This window comes from Nicotiana tabacum, chromosome 10 (assembly GCF_000715075.1).
Source record: "Nicotiana tabacum cultivar K326 chromosome 10, ASM71507v2, whole genome shotgun sequence".
Lineage (NCBI taxonomy): Eukaryota > Viridiplantae > Streptophyta > Magnoliopsida > Solanales > Solanaceae > Nicotiana > Nicotiana tabacum.
The window spans coordinates 96,168,299-96,186,965 of NC_134089.1; the positions used below are offsets into that span (position 1 = coordinate 96,168,299).

Here is an 18,667-nt window from a genome sequence, read left to right on the forward strand (position 1 = left end):
GATTTAAACAATGCTCTAGTAATTATTGGTTTAACTGCTATTCAGGATGATCAAAACTTGATTTGGATTGATTACAAACTACGATTAACTACTAAAGTAAAGCAATTGACAACTGACTGCAAAGAACTAGATATCAACAGAGTTAGTTTCTTATCAATGTGAGGAATAAGAGTTTGACTTGATAGGTGTAAGATAGCTATTTGAGATTTAACTCTAGTTTAATTCACTATAATATTCTAATGATTCTCACTAATTCACTCGATGTTTAGTTCAAACGTGTAGTCAAGATTCCTCTCTCGATTAAATCTTAACTGCACGAGGTGAACTAATATAAGCATTGTGAAAGTATGCATGCATGCGTTAATGGATTAGTCTTTAGGAAAACGTCTCTCGAATATTCTGCTAACTTGATTTAATCAACAATTCAACAATCTCTTTCAATTACTTAAGAGAATCAATGAATTAAATAAACTAAAATAATGCAAAGATAATCACCAAAATATTCCTCTTTCGATTAAATAAACCGGTGAATAAAGTTGCAACAATTCTAAGCTCCGCAAACGAATTCAAGCAAAGAAATAGAGTTAAAATCCACAAATATTTATCAAAACACTCAAACCCTAAGGGAAACTACTCCCCATAATCATGGAGGAAGTTATCACAAATATAATTAAAGAATAGGAAAACATCAATCTAACGTTACAATCCAAACTCTCGTATTGAAATTGATGGAAAGATGATAAAATCATGTGTCTTGTAGTCTCCAATGCTCTCCCAAAGCTTCCAAGGTCAAAAGTCTTCTAAAAATCATATTTTTGGTGTATTTATACTATGTAGAAACGGGCCCGGACGAAACTAACCTTTCCAAACCGAATTGGGATAATTGGACCGCAAAAATACACTGGCATGGCGCCCCATGCACCACATTAGTGAGGATTTTCAGAGAGTTAATGTTTTTCACTCTGCATGAATTTTGCACTAGCGCCTTGAGCCCCATGGCGCAGTAGCGCAATTTTCTCATAGTAATTTTTGTTTTCTCACTTTTTGACATCTACACTTGGTCCTCGCACCCCGAACGTGATCTCAACTTAATTTCTTGAGTTTTTACTCAGCTTCAAAGCTCCAACTTGTTCAAATTAGCTCCAAATTGTCTTAATAGCTCGGAATCATTTCGTGCAAGGCATAAAACACGTAATAAGTTCAAATTACCATTATTTAATTAGCTCAACCACAAGTAAAATGCAATAATCAGAGTGAAAACTATGACTAAAATACGGATTTCTAGCGTACCATCAAAAGTCAAAATAATTTTGAGAAGATTAAAAACTGATAGAGAAGGGATGAAAAATATGATGAGTTCTTTGAAACAAATACAATTAGAAGTATTTTTTTTTTTTTGCTTCTCCATTATAACCATGAAAGATCATGTAAATTTTTAATATTAAAATTTTAATTAGCTCCAAAATTGATACCATTAAGGAATGAATTTACAAATAGAGGAATAAAAACTTGAACCGAAAAAACAAATGATACACAAAATATGAAAACAAGTAGAACACAGAATAAGCATGAAAAATAAATAATCCAAAGAATAGAACTTCTTTTGCTCCTTTTAATTGTTTGAGATTAAAAAAATTCAATTGTTAATCTTTGTCACAAATATATTTGATAAGAATTAAAGAAAAATTCAGCATTCTAAAAACATTACACTTTTCTGTTATGAAAATGTGGCAGCTGCGTCCCTTTTTTTTTGGGGGCATGTTCTGCAGAGTGTTGCTAATGCAGCTACGTGATTGTTTGCCTAAAAATAGAATTTTGAGCTGATATTGCTTGTTTTTAATACCCAGACTGAAAGATCGTACAGACCAAAACAACCAAAAAAATTTCAGTGGCATTTATCCGATTATTTTCCACAATAAAAACAGAATTTGGCAGGACAGAATACAAAGATCAGTAAACCAGCTAGGTGTACAACTAATCTTTTTGTTGGTTATATATTTTGTGTTATAACATTTTTGAAACCCTGATATAAAAAAAACAAAGAGCTAAGAGGAAAGGAAAAAAACCTTAATACTCAAAAATGTTGGATTCATGCATTAATCATGGAAGAAAGAGAAGAACTCATGGTTTCACTTGTTGATGAACAAGTAATACCCATTTTTAGAGTTGCTCATTTTCTGAAACCAACACTACTCTCTGCCCAAAAGTTCCCATTTCTCCCTTCAAGACCCAATATTATTCAAGAACTGAGAAGTACTTGTTCAGTGAAGGTCCAGTTCAAGGGTGGTTTCAACACATGAAGGAATGGCCTACTTGGGTTGATCTGTTAAAGCCTTTATACCAAGATATATGGAAGAAAGATGGAATCTTTGAAGCTGTTATAGCTTCCACGTTCAAGATTCATAGGCACAATGATTTGATTATTGCTCTTGTTGAGAGATGGTGTTTGGAGACAAACACATTCATTTTACCTTGGGGAGAAGCAACTGTTACTTTGGAGGATATGGTAGTTTTGGGTGGTTACTCTGTTTTGGGCCACTGTGTCTTGAAACCTGTTAAGGCCAAAGATTCTGTTGCAGTTGAAAAAACTCTTTGCGAAGCTCATAAGACTGTTAGAGCAAGGAATGTTACTCACCATGCCTGGATGGAATATTTTGCAGGAAAAGGTGACCATTTGGAGCATGTTGCATTTTTGACCCTTTGGTTGTCAAGGTATGTGCTCCCTTCTAAAAGTTATCAAACTGTGGATAGAGCTCTTTTCCCTATTGCAATTTATCTTTCTCAAGGTATACCAATAGCACTTGCCCCTGCTGTTCTTTCTAGCATCTATAGGGATTTAAGGTTGCTTAAACAAATTATTATATCTTCATCTAGTTCTAGGTGTAACCAAGATGAGTCAGATCCTCTCTTTAGGGCTCCTCTTCAATTTGTTCAGTTATGGGCTTGGGAGAGATTTTCCAATTTGCAGCCTAAGCCTAGTTTCATCTGTTCCGGGGAGCCAAGATTGGCTAGATGGCATAATGTGAAAAAACTAAATTGTGTGGATCCTAGGAGTGCAATAGATTCTGCAGCAGAATTGTTTCTGTGGCGTCCTTATGCTATTGATACAGTGAAGAATTGGGACATCAACAAATTTTACAAGAAAAAGGAGGAATATCTGGTAGTTGGACCAAATGAGGGAAGAGAAATCTTGATGTTCGCTCGACTTATTCGAGCTTCTGAACTAGTTGGAATGAATTGTGTAGAACTGTATAACCCACATAGGGTATCAATGCAATTTGGATTTGATCAAGATGTGCCTGGTTGTGTGAATCATGCTTGGAGAAATTATTGTTGCGGAAGCCAAATGTATATAGTGTGAATAAGTCACAACTACTATACCAAAAATTATGACAGCCACCAAATAATAAATAAGACAATAAAACAACAATAAAGGGAACACCAGAATTTACGAGGTTCGGCTAATTTTGCCTACTCCTCGGACACAACCAATATTTTATTTCACTCCAAAAATACAAGTGAAATAATACTAAAAAGAGAAGATACAAATGCCTTAAACAGATGAGAAGGCAAATGAGAGGTGTGTTTCAATCCTAAACATTAGGCCTTCTTTTATAGGGGAAAAATCCCCTCCAAACTTAACTCCCAACCAATGTGGGACTTTGGCATTTTGCCAAACTTCAACAAATCTCCACCTTGGCAAAATTCCACATTTTCAATTCTCTCTCAATAACAAATTTTGGTTGTGTCTTCATCTTCAATCTTCAGTGTTCAACAATGTTGATCAAATCCAAACAATGTTGAAACTTGACCGCAGTCACCACCTTTGTCAGCATATCAGCAGGATTCTCTGTAGTATGAATTTTCTTCACCGTGACTCCACCTTCTTCTATGATTTCTCGTACGAAATGATACCGAACATCAATGTGCTTCGTCCTTGCATGATAAACTTGGTTCTTCGCTAATTGAATAGCACTTTGACTATCACAAAAAATTGTGATACCTTTTTGTTCAACACCAAGCTCCTTTAGCAATCCTTGAAGCCAAATTGCCTCTTTCACAGTATCTGTAATAACCATGTACTCTGCCTCTGTTGTAGACAAAGCAACTGTTGACTGCAAAGTAGACTTCCAACTAACTGGTGCCTTTGCAAAAGTAAACACATAACCAGTAGTTGATCTTCGTTTGTCCATATCACCCGCAAAATCTGAGTCACAATATCCAACTACAGACTGATTGTCTTCCTGCTCAAAAACTAACCCGACATCTACAGTATTATGAATATACCGTAGAATCCACTTCACAGCTTGCCAATGCTCCTTCCCTGGATTGTGCATATATCTGCTAATAACTCCAACAGCTTGTGAAATGTCAGGCCTTGTGCAAACCATTGCATACATCAAGCTACCAACAACATTTGCGTATGGTACCTTTGACATATACTCTCGTTCAGCTTCATCCATTGGCGACATAGTAGTACTTAGCTTAAAATGGGAAGCAAGTGGAGTACTAACTGGCTTAGTCTTGTCATCTATGCCAAAACGTTGAAGTACTCTCTTCAAATATTCCTTTTGAGATAAACAGAGTTTCTTTGAACGTCTATCTCTAATTATCTCCATGCCAAGAATTTTCTTTGCCTCGCCCAAATCCTTCATCTCGAACTCCTTCTTCAGTTGAATCTTCAACTTATCAATTTCTTCCAAATTCTTGGAAGCTATCAACATATCATCAACATATAGGAGAAGATATACAAAGGAACCATCTTTAAGCTTGTGCAAATACACACAATGATCGTATTTGCTTCTCTTGTACCCTTGCCGCAACATAAACTCGTCAAATCGCTTGTACCATTGTCTAGAAGATTGTTTCAATCCGTACAACGATTTTTCAAGTTTGCACACCATATTTTCTTTTCCAGCAACTTTGAATCCTTCTGGCTGAGTCATGTAGATTTCCTCTTCCAAGTTTCCATGTAAAAACGCAGTTTTTACATCCATCTGAACTAGTTCCAAATCCAATTGTGCTACCAAAGCCAACATAATTCTAATGGAGGAATGTTTTACAACTGGAGAAAACACTTCATTGTAATCAATTCCCTCCTTTTGAGCATATCCTTTGGCCACCAATCTTGCTTTGTAGCGAACATCTAATTGGTTAGGAAATCCTTCTTTCTTTGCAAATACCCATTTGCACCCAATTGCTTTCTTTCCCTTCGGGAGATTGGCCAATCTCCATGTATGATTCTGATGAAGGGACTGTATTTCATCATTCATGGAAATCCTCCACTTATCTTCTTCTGAACTTTGGACAGCGTCTTTATAAGTAGTAGGAACATCATCAGCTACAATTGAGGTTGCACAAGCAACCGTCTCTATGAGACGAACAGGTTTCGTTATTGTTCTTTTTGGCCTGCTGGTTGCTATTGATTCAAGTTGTTGTTGAGATTCCTGAGTTGGAATCTCCTCTACTGGCTCTCCTTCCAGAGGGTAATCTTCATTTGTTTCCTCCTCTGCTTCTTGTGTAGGAAAAATAAATTTTCCCTCAAACTCCACCTGCTTAGAAGCACCTTCATTTTGTTTGGTATCTTCTGTTACCTTATTTACCATAGCAAATTCATCAAAGGTAACATCTCTGCTGAATATTACTTTCTTTGTCATAGGACACCATAAGCGATATCCTTTGACTCCAGAAGTAATTCCCATAAAAATAGCCTTCTTTGCCCTTGGATCCAATTTTGACTCCGTCACATGATAATATGCAGTTGAGCCAAACACGTGCAAAGAGTTATAATCTACAGCAGGTTTTCCGTACCATTTTTCAAATGGTGTTTTGCCATCAATAGCAGCAGATGGTAGACGATTAATGAGGTGGCATGCATATGTAATTGCCTCAGCCCAAAATTCTTTGCCCAAGCCAGCATTGGACAACATACACCGTACCTTCTCCAGCAAGGTCCGGTTCATACGTTCTGCCACTCCATTCTGTTGTGGTGTATGTCTAACAGTGAAGTGTCGGATGATGCCATCATTTTCACAGACCTTATTGAAATGATCATTTTTGTATTCACCTCCATTGTCTGTGCGAATACACTTGATTCTCCTGCCTGTCTGATTTTCCACCATCGTCTTCCATTTGAGAAAAATTCCCAACACTTCATCTTTGCTCTTCATTGTATACACCCATACTCTTCGGGAAAAATCATCAACAAAGGTTACAAAATAGTGCTTCCCACCCAATGAAGGTGTTTTGGAAGGACCCCAAACATCAGAGTGTACATAATCCAAAATGCCTTTAGTATTATGGATCGCTGTACCAAATTTAACCCTTGTCTGTTTCCCTTTAACACAATGCTCACAAAACTCCAAGTTGCAAGCCTTTACTCCTTTTAACAATCCTTGATCTGATAGAGTTTTCAAGGATTTTCCTCCAGCATGTCCCAAGCGCATGTGCCATAGCTTGGTTGCTTCTGCCTCTTTGTCGTCACTGGATGTTACTGTCGCTGTCCCAATAACTGTACTGCCACGATAGCGGTACATATTATTATTCTTCCGATTAGCCTTCATTACCACTAGTGCACCGGAGCATACTCTCATCACTCCATTTTCTGCAATGATTTTGAACCCTTTTGATTCTAGGGCTCCCACAGAGATGAGATTCTTCTTCAAATCCGGTACATATCGAACATCTATCAATGTTCTGATCATTCCATCATGGTTCCTTAATCGTATTGAACCAATGCCATATGAGGTAAGAGGGCTGTTATCCGCTGTGTGGATGACTCCATATTCTCCTTCTTGAAATTCCATGAACCAGTCCCTGTTGGGACACATATGATAGCTACAAGCCGAGTCCATCAACCATATGTCTGATGATGTTGATGACTCTGTTGTAACTAATGAGAAGTCTGAATCATCACAATCAGCTACATTTGAATCCATAATGGCCTTTCCATTGTTATGTTTGGCCTTATTCTTCAACTTCGGACAGTCTTTCTTCCAGTGCCCTTTTTCTCGACAAAAGGCACATTCATCTTTGCTGGGTCTGGATCTTGACTTGGATCTTCCCTTCTTTGTCCTCGTTTGATTTTGAGGACGACCCCTCACAAATAGTGCTTCTCCTTCTCCGCCCTTCTGTTTTTCTCGCTTTCTTTGTTCATAGCTGTACAAAGCTGAACAAACTTCTCTGAGAGAAATTTCGTCATTTCCATGGAGTAGAGTAGTTTCAAGGTGCTCGTACTCATCAGGAAGTGACGCCAACAACATTAAGGCCAAGTCACCATCATCATAAGTTGTATCCATATTTTGCAAATCTGTGACCAACTTATTGAAACTGGTGATATGTTCATTCATCGTGGTACCAGGAACATAGGTGAAGTGAAACAGTCTCTTCTTCATGTACAATTTATTTTGACTGTTTTTCTTCAAAAATTTATCCTCCAGTGCTTTTCATAATTTACTTGCAGAAGTTTCCTTTGTGTATGGATATTTCTGCTCTCTAGCAAGGTAGGATCGAATGGTACCGCAAGCAACACGGTTGATAATTCTCCAATCTTCTTCTCCAATAACATCTGGTTTCTTTTCTTCAATGGCCAGATCTAACCCTTGTTGAAAAAGGACATCTAGAACCTCGCCTTGCCACATCCCAAAATGTCCGGACCCGTCAAAAATTTCTACCGCAAATTTCGCATTTGACACAATTCTTGTCATAAGCGAAGATGCCAATGATGACGTATTGTTGACACTTGATGTAGATTCTTCTTGTTTATTGTCCCCCATATTTGACACAAATATTATTTAATAGCTGACGACACAAATCAAGATTATTTCCTTTCTGATGTAGAAGATCAGACTAAGCTGCAACTACAGAGCATACTCAGACAGAACCTTGACTCAGTTACCAAGATAAATCTTTTCTGATGTGGAAGATCAGACTATGCTGCAACCACAGAGCATACTTAGACAGTACCTTGGCTCTGATACCAATTGTTGCGGAAGCCAAATGTATATAGTGTGAATAAGTCACAACTACTATACCAAAAATTATGACAGCCACCAAATAATAAATAAGACAATAAAACAACAATAAAGGGAACACCAGAATTTACGAGGTTCGACTAATTTTGCCTACTCCTCGGACACAACCAATATTTTATTTCACTCCAAAAATACAAGTGAAATAATACTAAAAAGAGAAGATACAAATGCCTTAAACAGATGAGAAGGCAAATGAGAGGTGTGTTTCAATCCTAAACATTAGGCCTTCTTTTATAGGGGAAAAATCCCCTCCAAACTTAACTCCCAACCAATGTGGGACTTTGGCATTTTGCCAAACTTCAACAATTATGTCAGACCAATTAAAGATGCCAAACTCTACATACCTTCCCGAGTCAGATGTCAGCAAGCGATACATAGAGTGGTGGAAGAACCAAAAGTTTACTCCTAAAGATGCAGTTGAGCATGTAATCAAGGGACAACAGTGTAAAACTCAAGGATACCAAGAGTGTCATGGGGACACAACGGAAAACTAAATGCCTTAGTAGGTTGTGAATTTGCATCGAAAAGTAATGAGGTTAGAACAGATGGCAATATTCAGGGATGTGATATGAGAGTTGTAGAATCATCATCAGATGATGACAATTTAACGATATCAGAATTTTCACGCAAGAGGAGGCTCCAAAAGAAAGGAATTACTGTACCTGGTAATCAAGAACTCCTACCTAGCATCCACAGCCAATATTCTTCACCTTTGAATGATGAAACTGCCAGAGAAAGGGAGACTCTAATTGAATCAAAACCAGAAAAACTTAAGACTACAAATGGAAAATCAGATGAAGATGGAAATGAGGCATATGTAGTTAAAGAAAGGATGCCACAAGAGAGCATGGACAAGAATGATAAAGGTGACTGTAAGCTCAACTTGCCTGATAGTATTGAACTTGGTAGTGAGGGTCTAATAAATGCAAATAGGAGTGATGGATATGCATAATGTTCGAGTACTAGTCTCGCTAAAGCTTCAGTGGAAGCACATAAGGGAACTGCAAGTGGTATCAACAAGACTGAAGGAAATATGCAGATTGAGAACATTGACAACCATGAGAAAGGGAGCAGTAGATATGAAAAGATTGATCTTCTGAAACTTGAGAAGAGGATTCGAAACATAGAAAATATCATTGCTGGAAAGGTTCCAAGGCACAGGACAAGGTGAAAACAAGATTAAGCCTAACTTTAGTGCTGATGCTTCTCTGACTTAGTTTTTTGTTTTGTGTAGTACTTTTCTACTGTCTACTGCCTAGTACTGAAAGACTATCTCATTCATGTCTTCTCTTGCTAAGACAATATTATTGATCTAGTGCTAATGTAGTGAAAATTTTACATGTATTATGTTTCAGGTCACTAGTTATTTAGTTCTTTCCCACTTTTCTGGTATGCATTTGACTGGCTTATAGCCTGTTTGGTCAAGCTTTTTTTTTTCCGGGCCAAAAGTGTTTTTTTTGGCCAAAAGCACTTTTAGCCAAAAATTGAGGTGTTTGGCCAAACTTTTGGAAGGAAAAAAATGCTTTTGAGGAGAAGCAGAAGCAGTTTTGGAGAAGCAGAAAAAAGTAGCTTCTCTCCAAAAGCACTTTTCTGATTAGCACTTTTGAGAAAAATACACTTAGAAGCAGTTTTCAAAAGCTTGGCCAAACACTAATTACTGCTCAAAAGTGCTTTTCTAATTAATTAGCCAAACACAAACTACTTCTCACCAAAAATACTTTTGAGAAAAACACTTCTCAAAACAAGTTGATTTTAGAAGCTTGGCCAAACAAGCTATTAGTATACATTAATGGATGAGCACCTTAAGGGAGAAAGTATCATGCCTACAGCTAAAATAAATAAGGCCAGAGGAAAAAAACTTAAATCTATGAATTTAAGTATTATTCAATAATGTAAAAATTCTTTATACTATCAGTATGATTTAACATGTGATACTAGGTTGATTATTATTTTTATCAAATTACAAATTAGTGATTATAGATTTATGTTATAACGTAAAAAATCTTTACACAAGAAGTATGATTTAACATGTTATAGCAAGTTACTTATCATTTAATTTATGTAACAAATTAATATTTCTTATATATAATTATCTGCTGTAGCCTATTAAATGATATATTACACTTCCAGTGCATGAAACTTCAGTTCAAAATTCACCTGCAATTACCTTATTATAGATCCAATTTTTTTCCAATAACTATTTTTTCTAAAAGTTGTTTAAATAAGAAAATTCTTTAAAATGAAAGTTCTTAAGTTTCATTGAAAATTTTATTTGTTTTGATGTTCGATTCGTAGTTCTAGGTTATATGTGGTGTTTTGGTCAAACGAGCGAGTTCGTATGAGGTTTTTGGACTTGTATGCATGTTTGGTTTGGAGCCCCGAGGGCTCGGGTGAGTTTTGGATAGGCTACAGACAATTTTAGACTTAGAATTTCTGGTTTTTGGGTTTCTGCTATCATTTGATGCTTTCTTCTTCGCGATCGTGAATATACTCCCGTGTTCGTGAAGAGCAACATGGGATGGGGAGGGATTCACCCTATGCGAATGCAGGGAATAGGTCGCGAACGCGAAGCCTTGGGGCGTTCAACCTTCGCGAACACGACCACCCACACGCGAACACGAAGGTTTGTGGGACTCTAGGAAGGCTGGGCTTATGTTCTTCGCGAACGCGGCCACTGGGTCATGAATGCGATGGTCAGGGGGGAGAACCATTGCAAACGCGAGGAACATATTGCAAATGCAAAGGCCATTTGGGCCGCTATGCATTGCGAATGCGACAGGGCAACTGTTAATGGTTTATTCAGAAAATGCTTTATTGGCCTGAAAGACAGAATGCAAATACACCTTTCGTCCCTTTTTCACTTTTCCAAATACCAATTGAGCCGTATAAAGCTCATTTATTACCAGCATAAAACTAACCTTTAAATTGCGTAAACATTGCACGGGGCATCCTATTTGGTCGTTTCCATTTAATCTATACCTATTTTTTTAAAACTTTTAACTTGTACTAACTTTTTAAACAATTTCAGCCTCCTTTCTCTTCCTCCTTAAAGTTATATCAATGGACGTTTTTGACGGAATCCAGAGGATGAATGGTTTGCAGAAGTAGCTCAAATTGCTATAGAGATGCTAACTGGGAAAACACACGTTGGGAGCGTGGAGAATGTGAGCGAGTCCTACAACATCATCGGTTCTTTCTCATGGAAGTAACTAGTACTGTCATTCCTGAAACAACATTTAGACAGTAATTTGAAAATACTCCATTTACTTGACTTGTTTTCTTAATTACACTCTGGTGTAGCTAAAATCAACTTAGGTTCCTGTCGTTGAACAAAGATGTATTTAGTTCTTGAACTTTATAGTAATACTTATATAATTGATCAATACGAATGAATATGTGTCAAGCGCATTCGTGTCTCTAAAATGAAAAAGGACACCAGTATGCGTTAAAGGTTATGACTTTCGTCAATAAGGTTTTGTTTCTGAAGGAGTAAATTAGGGCTGACGTTCAGCTGTCGCCACATACAAACAAAAACTTTGCCAGTTACAAAATAAAAACTTCAGCTCTAGAGCTGAAGTTTGCCAGCACACTTGGTTCAGCATACTTGCTACTTCATGCTCGTCTACTAGAATGCTGAAGTTTTGCGTGATTGCCTTTGCTACTTCAGCGTCGTATGCTGAAGTTATGCGAAAAAACGGGTACGCTTGTAATTTTTTTTGCAAAACAAGCACAAGTTAAAACGTGACACAAAAAGCGAATATAGATGCAAATGCCCCTTAAATTGCTGGTTTGATAACGGAAGTTTGAGTCACTGACCAATTAAAAACACGTATATTGTTGCCAGAAATGTGGCTAAAGAAACTAAGTTCACTAATTACAGATGCAAATATAGATACAGGATATGATCCCTGGGTTTAATTTTAGTTATTAGTATTCTAAAAATAAATTTTTATTTTTACTTATCACTTTTCGCATATTAAAAAAAATATATTTTATTTACTTGTTTTGCCATTAGCATTAATTACTCATTCTAAATTATTTTTCAAATTAATTAAGATTATATACCAATCAATATGGGTATTATAGTAAATTGTGCACATTATTTATTGTTTATTAAGGGGCGTGCAAAGTCCAAAGTAAAAGTGATCGGAAGGAGTATTAGTGTTGTAGAGAAATTGTTACTTTCATAATTAAGGAAGCTTTTCCAAGAAAATTGCAAATTCAAAAAATCGACAGTAAAATAAAATAGAACATGTGAGGCTTAAATTTTACTAACAGGTACATAGCAATAGATACATATAAAGCTTGTGTAAAAAACATTCTTCTAGTATAGTGGGGAGGACCCCGATTTGTCCTACGGCACATATCAAAAGTTATTAAATTTAAAATTTTTAACTTTTAAATTTTTTAGCATTGAACCTATTAAATTTTTAAAGTTATGGGTTCATATTTATTATTTTTGTAATTTTAATGAATTTTTACACATAAATTTGTACTCCATGTCGAAAGTTATGGGTTCAACTGAACCCGTTCCTAACTTACTACATCCGACTCTGACTGTACAGCCACCCTCAAAATAATAGTAAAAAAAAAATATTTTTTTGTATATTTATATACATTCTGTATGTTATATGCAAAAATTATACAAAATTTATACACTTTTTCGGCTACCAAAAGTAAATAGTTTTTGGAGCAGGCTAAAAGTGTTAATACCCTTTTTTCTTTGAGAGAGAATGGCCGCCAAACTGCAATATTTTCTCATCCACAAATTATTTTCATGGGACAGCAATCAAACAAATTATTTGAGCTTCATGATCGTAGAAATGGAAACAATAACATAGTATATAGTATATATATTCTTAACTTCAAATGGGGAAACAAAAGTGTGCCAGATTGGGGATTGCAGCTTACCAAAACTTACTCCTCTCTGACTCTCATACTGTTCTCAAATTCATACTGTCGATCAACTACTTGTTCTTGTATTTTCCTCGACGATCTCATTTCCGAAGAAAACTTATCCTTTTCATTTTTCAGTAGCCATTTTTAAATTGAGTAAATTTGAGGAAAATAGAGAAACTTCTGAAAAATGACTTGATTCCATGAGTAATGTAGGTCTAAAACCATTTTAATACAATAATATATAGTATGAGACTCAGCAATGGATATTATGCAATGCAGATATTCACATGGGTTATTATAATGATCGACAAAGTTGCTTCATCTTACTGTTACTAGCAATCAAAAATATTATTTGAGCTTCAAATGGGGAAACAAAATTGTGCCAGCTGAAGTCCAAGGTGTTGCGGAAGCCAAATGTATATAGTGTGAATAAGTCACAACTACTATACCAAAAATTATGACAACCACCAAATAATAAATAAGACAGTAAAGCAACAATAAAGGGAACACCAGAATTTACGAGGTTCGGCTAATTTTGCCTACTCCTCGGACACAACCAATATTTTATTCCACTCCAGAAATACAAGTGAAATAATACTAAAGAGAGAAGATACAAATGCCTTAAACAAATGAGAAGGCAAATGAGAGGTGTGTTTAAATCCTAAACATTAAGCCTTCTTTTATAAGGGGAAAATCCCCCCAACTATTCATTTCCCACCGATGTGGGACAAACAAACATTTCTGCCAACTACTTTAACAAATCTCCACCTTGGCAAAATTCCACATCTTCAATTTTCTCTCAATAACAAATTTTGATTGTGTCTTCATCTTCAATCTTCAGTTTTCAACAATGTTGATCAAATCCAAACAATGTTGAAACTTGACCGCAGTCACCACCTTTGTCAGCATATCAGCAGGATTCTCCGTAGTATGAATTTTCTTCACCGTGACTCCACCTTCTTCTATGATTTCTCGTACGAAATGATACCGAACATCAATGTGCTTCGTCATTGCATGATAAACTTGGTTCTTCGCTAATTGAATAGCACTTTGACTATCACAAAAAATTGTGATACCTTTTTGTTCAACACCAAGCTCCTTTAGCAATCCTTAAAGCAAAATTGCCTCTTTCACAGCCTCTGTAATAGCCATGTACTCTGCCTCTGTTGTAGACAAAGCAACTGTTGACTGCAAAGTAGACTTCCAACTAACTGATGCCTTTGCAAAAGTAAACACATAACCAGTAGTTGATCTTCGTTTGTCCATATCACCCGCAAAATCTGAGTCACAATATCCAACTACAGACTGATTGTCTTCCTGCTCAAAAACTAACCCGACATCTACAGTATTATGAATATACCGTAGAATCCACTTCACAGCTTGTCAATGCTCCTTCCCTGGATTGTGCATATATCTGCTAATAACTCCAACAGCTTGTGAAATGTCAGGCCTTGTGCAAACCATTGCATACATCAAGGTACCAACAGCATTTGCGTATGGTACCTTTGACATATACTCTCGTTCAACTTCATACATTAGCGACATAGTAGTACTTAGCTTAAAATGGGGAGCAAGTGGAGTACTAACTGGCTTAGTTTTGTCATCTATGCCAAAACGTTGCAGTACTCTCTTCAAATATTCTTTCTGAGATAAACAGAGTTTCTTTGAACGTCTATTAATTATCTCCATGCCAAGAATTTTCTTTGCCTCACCCAGATCCTTCATCTCGAACTCCTTCTTCAGTTGATTCTTCAATTTATCAATTTCTTCCGAATTCTTGGAAGCTATCAACATATCATCAACGTATAGGAGAAGATATACAAAGGAACCATCTTTAAGCTTGCGCAAATACACACAATGATCGTATTTGCTTCTCTTGTACCCTTGCCGCAACATAAACTCGTCAAATCGCTTGTACCATTGTCTAGAAGATTGTTTCAAACCATACAACGATTTTTCAAGTTTGCATACCATATTTTCTTTTCCAGCAACTTTGAATCCTTCTGGCTGAGTCATGTAGATTTCCTCCTCCAAGTTTCCATGTAAAAATGCAGTTTTTACATCCATCTAAACTAGTTCCAAATCCAATTGTGCTACCAAAGCCAACATAATTCTAATGGAGGAATGTTTTACAACTGGAGAAAACACTTCATTGTAATCAATTCCCTCCTTTTGAGCATATCCTTTGGCCACCAATCTTGCTTTGTAGCGAACATTTACTTGGTTAGGAAATCCTTCCTTCTTTGCAAATACCCATTTGCACCCAATTGCTTTCTTTCCCTTTGGGAGATTGGCCAATCTCCATGTATGATTCTGATGAAGGGACTGTATTTCATCATTCATGGCAATCCTCCACTTATATTCTTCTGAACTTTGGACAACGTCTTTATAAGTGGTAGGAACATCATCAGCTACAATTGAGGTTGCACAAGCAACCGTCTCTATGAGACGAACAAGTTTCGTTATTGTTCTTTTTGGCCTGCTGGTTGCTATTGATTCAAGTTGTTGTTGAGGTTCCTGAGTTGGAATCTCCTCTACTGGCTCTCTTTCCAGAGGGTAATCTTCATTTGTTTCCTCCTCTGCTTCTTGTGTAGGAAAAATAAATTTTCCCTCAAACTCCACCTGCTTAGAAGCACCTTTATTTTGTTTGGTGTCTTCTGTTACCTTATTTACCATAGCAGATTCATCAAAGGTAACATCTCTGCTGAATATTACTTTCTTTGTCATAGGACACCATAAACGATATCCTCTGACTCCAGAAGTAATTCCCATAAAAATAGTCTTCTTTGCCCTTGGATCCAATTTTGACTCCGTCACATGATAATATGCAGTTGAGCCAAACACGTGCAAAGAGTTATAATCTACAGCAGGTTTTCCATACCATTTTTCAAATGGTGTCTTGCCATCAATAGCAGCAGATGGTAGACGATTAATGAGGTGGCATGCATATGTAATTGCCTCAGCCCAAAAATTTTTGCCCAAGCCAGCATTGGACAACATACACCGTACCTTCTCCAGCAAGGTCCGGTTCATACGTTCTGCCACTCCATTTTGTTGTGGTGTATGTCTAACAGTGAAGTGTCGGACGATGCCATCATTTTCACAGACCTTATTGAAATGATCATTTTTGTATTCACCTCCATTGTCTGTGCGAATACACTTGATCCTCTTGCCTGTTTGATTCTCCACCATCGTCTTCCATTTGAGAAAAATTTCCAACACTTCATCTTTGCTCTTCATTGTATACACCCATACTCTTCGGGAAAAATCATCAACAAAGGTTACAAAATAGTGCTTCCCACCCAATGAAGGTGTTTTGGAAAGACCCCAAACATTAGAGTGTACATAATCCAAAATGCCTTTAGTATTATGGATCGCTGTACCAAATTTAACCCTTGTCTGTTTCCCTTTAACACAATGCTCACAAAACTCCAAGTTGCAAGCCTTTACTCCTTTTAACAATCCTTGATCTGATAGAGTTTTCAAGGATTTTCCTCCAGCATGTCCCAAACGCATGTGTCATAGCTTGGTTGCTTCTGCCTCTTTGTTGTCACTGGATGTCACTGTCGCTGTCCCAATAACTATACTGCCACGATAGCGGTACATATTATTATTCTTCCGATTAGCCTTCATTACCACTAGTGCACCGGAGCATACTCTCATCACTCCATTTTCTGCAATGATTTTGAACCCTTTTGATTCCAGGGCTCCCACAGAGATGAGATTCTTCTTCAAATCTGGTACATATCGAACATCTGTTAATGTTCTGATCATTCCATCATGGTTCCTTAATCGTATTGAACCAATACCATATGAGGTAAGAGGGCTGTTATCCGCTGTGTGGATGACTCCATATTCTCCTTCTTGAAATTCCACAAACCAGTCCCTGTTGGGACACATATGATGGCTACAAGCCGAGTCCATCAACCATATGTCTGATGATGTTGATGACTCTGTTGTAACTAATGAGAAGTCTGAATCATCACAATCAGCTACATTTGAATCCATAATGGCCTTTCCATTGTTATGTTTGGCCTTATTCTTCAACTTCGGACAGTCTTTCTTCCAGTGCCCTTTTTCTCGACAAAAGGCACATTCATCTTTGCTGGGTCTGGATCTTGACTTGGATCTTCCCTTCTTTGTCCTCGTTTGACTTTGAGGACGACCCCTCACAAATAGTGCTTCTCCTTCTCCGCCCTTCTATTTTTCTCGCTTTCTTTGTTCATAGCTGTACAAAACCGAACAAACTTCTCTGAGAGAAACTTCGTCATTTCCATGGAGTAGAGTAGTTTCAAGGTGCTCGTACTCATCAGGAAGTGACGCCAACAACATCAAGGCCAAGTCACCATCATCATAAGTTGTATTCATATTTTGCAAATCTGTGACCAACTTATTGAAACTGGTGATATGTTCATTCATCGTGGTACCAGGAACATAGGTGAAGTGAAACAATCTCTTCTTCATGTACAATTTATTTTGACTGTTTTTCTTCAAAAATTTATCCTCTAGTGCTTTTCATAATCTACTTGCAGAAGTTTCCTTTGTGTATGGATATTTCTGCTCTCTAGCAAGGTAGGATCGAATGGTACCGCAAGCAACACGGTTGAGAATCTTCCAATCTTCTTCTCCAATAATATCTGGTTTCTTTTCTTCAATGGCCAGATCTAGCCCTTGTTGAAAAAGGACATCTAGAACCTCGCCTTGCCACATCCCAAAATGCCCGGACCCGTAAAAAATTTCTACCGCAAATTTCGCATTTGACACAATTCTTGTCATAAGCGAAGATGCCAATGATGACGTATTGTTGACACTTGATGTAGATTCTTCTTGTTTATTGTCTCCCATATTTGACACAAATATTATTTAATAGCTGACGACACAAATCAAGATTATTTTCTTTCTGGTGTGGAAGATCAGACTAAGCTGCAACCACAGAGCATACTAAGACAGAATCTTGACACAGTTACCAAGATAAATCTTTTCTGATGTGGAAGATCAGACTATGCTGCAACCACAGAGCATACTTAGACAGTACCTTGGCTCTGATACCAATTGTTGCGGAAGCCAAATGTATATAGTGTGAATAAGTCACAACTACTATACCAAAAATTATGACAGCCACCAAATAATAAATAAGACAGTAAAGCAACAATAAAGGGAACACTAGAATTTACGAGGTTCGGCTAATTTTGCCTACTCCTCGGACACAACCAATATTTTATTCCACTCCAAAAATACAAGTGAAATAATACTAAAGAGAGAAGATACAAATGCCTTAAACAGATGAGAAGACAAATGAGAGGTGTGTTTAAATCCTAAACATTAAGCCTTCTTTTATAGGGGGAAATCCCCCCAACTATTCATTTCCCACCGATGTGGGACAAACAAACATTTCTGCCAACTACTTTAACACAAGGAACACAAAATTTTTAGTATAGGTGAAATTATCTATCTTCGCTTTTCTTTGGGAACTGTCAGAAACAGAAAAAATAAATGTTTTGTCAATGGCTTGATCATCAAGGGTGCATAATAGAGCTGGAAAACAAACAAGGAACTGAAACATAATCAAGGGTAAACTTTTCAGTATATAAGCTGATTACAAGAGAAGACCTCTAAGTTGAAGAATGAATGAGCTTTTAACACAGTCAGTATCATTGAGTATTCTACTTTTTGATCAAAGCAAAAAACTAAATCAGATCAGAAGCATCAGCACTATAGCTAGTTTGATCTTATTT

At 36.9% G+C, this 18,667-nt stretch overlaps 1 protein-coding gene across 1 annotated transcript; it reads left to right on the plus strand.

The window, feature by feature from the left end:
- The first annotated feature begins 1,653 nt into the window (after positions 1-1,653).
- On the plus strand, positions 1,654-11,374 carry LOC107772385 (serine/threonine-protein phosphatase 7 long form homolog). The gene is made up of 2 exons (XM_075223142.1): positions 1,654-2,712; positions 11,062-11,374. The coding sequence occupies exons 1-2, from the start codon at positions 2,297-2,299 to the stop codon at positions 11,081-11,083; spliced, it is 438 nt and encodes a 145-aa protein (XP_075079243.1). The 5' UTR covers positions 1,654-2,296; the 3' UTR covers positions 11,084-11,374.
- The last annotated feature ends 7,293 nt before the right edge of the window (positions 11,375-18,667 follow it).

Coding starts and splice junctions, on each gene's coding strand:
- LOC107772385 (XM_075223142.1), top strand. CDS start 2,297: ATGAAGGAATGGCCTACTTGGGTTGATCTGTTAAAGCCTTTATACCAA. Junction 2,713..11,061: donor TTGACCCTTTGGTTGTCAAG/GTATGTGCTCCC, acceptor AAACAATTTCAG/CCTCCTTTCTCTTCCTCCTT.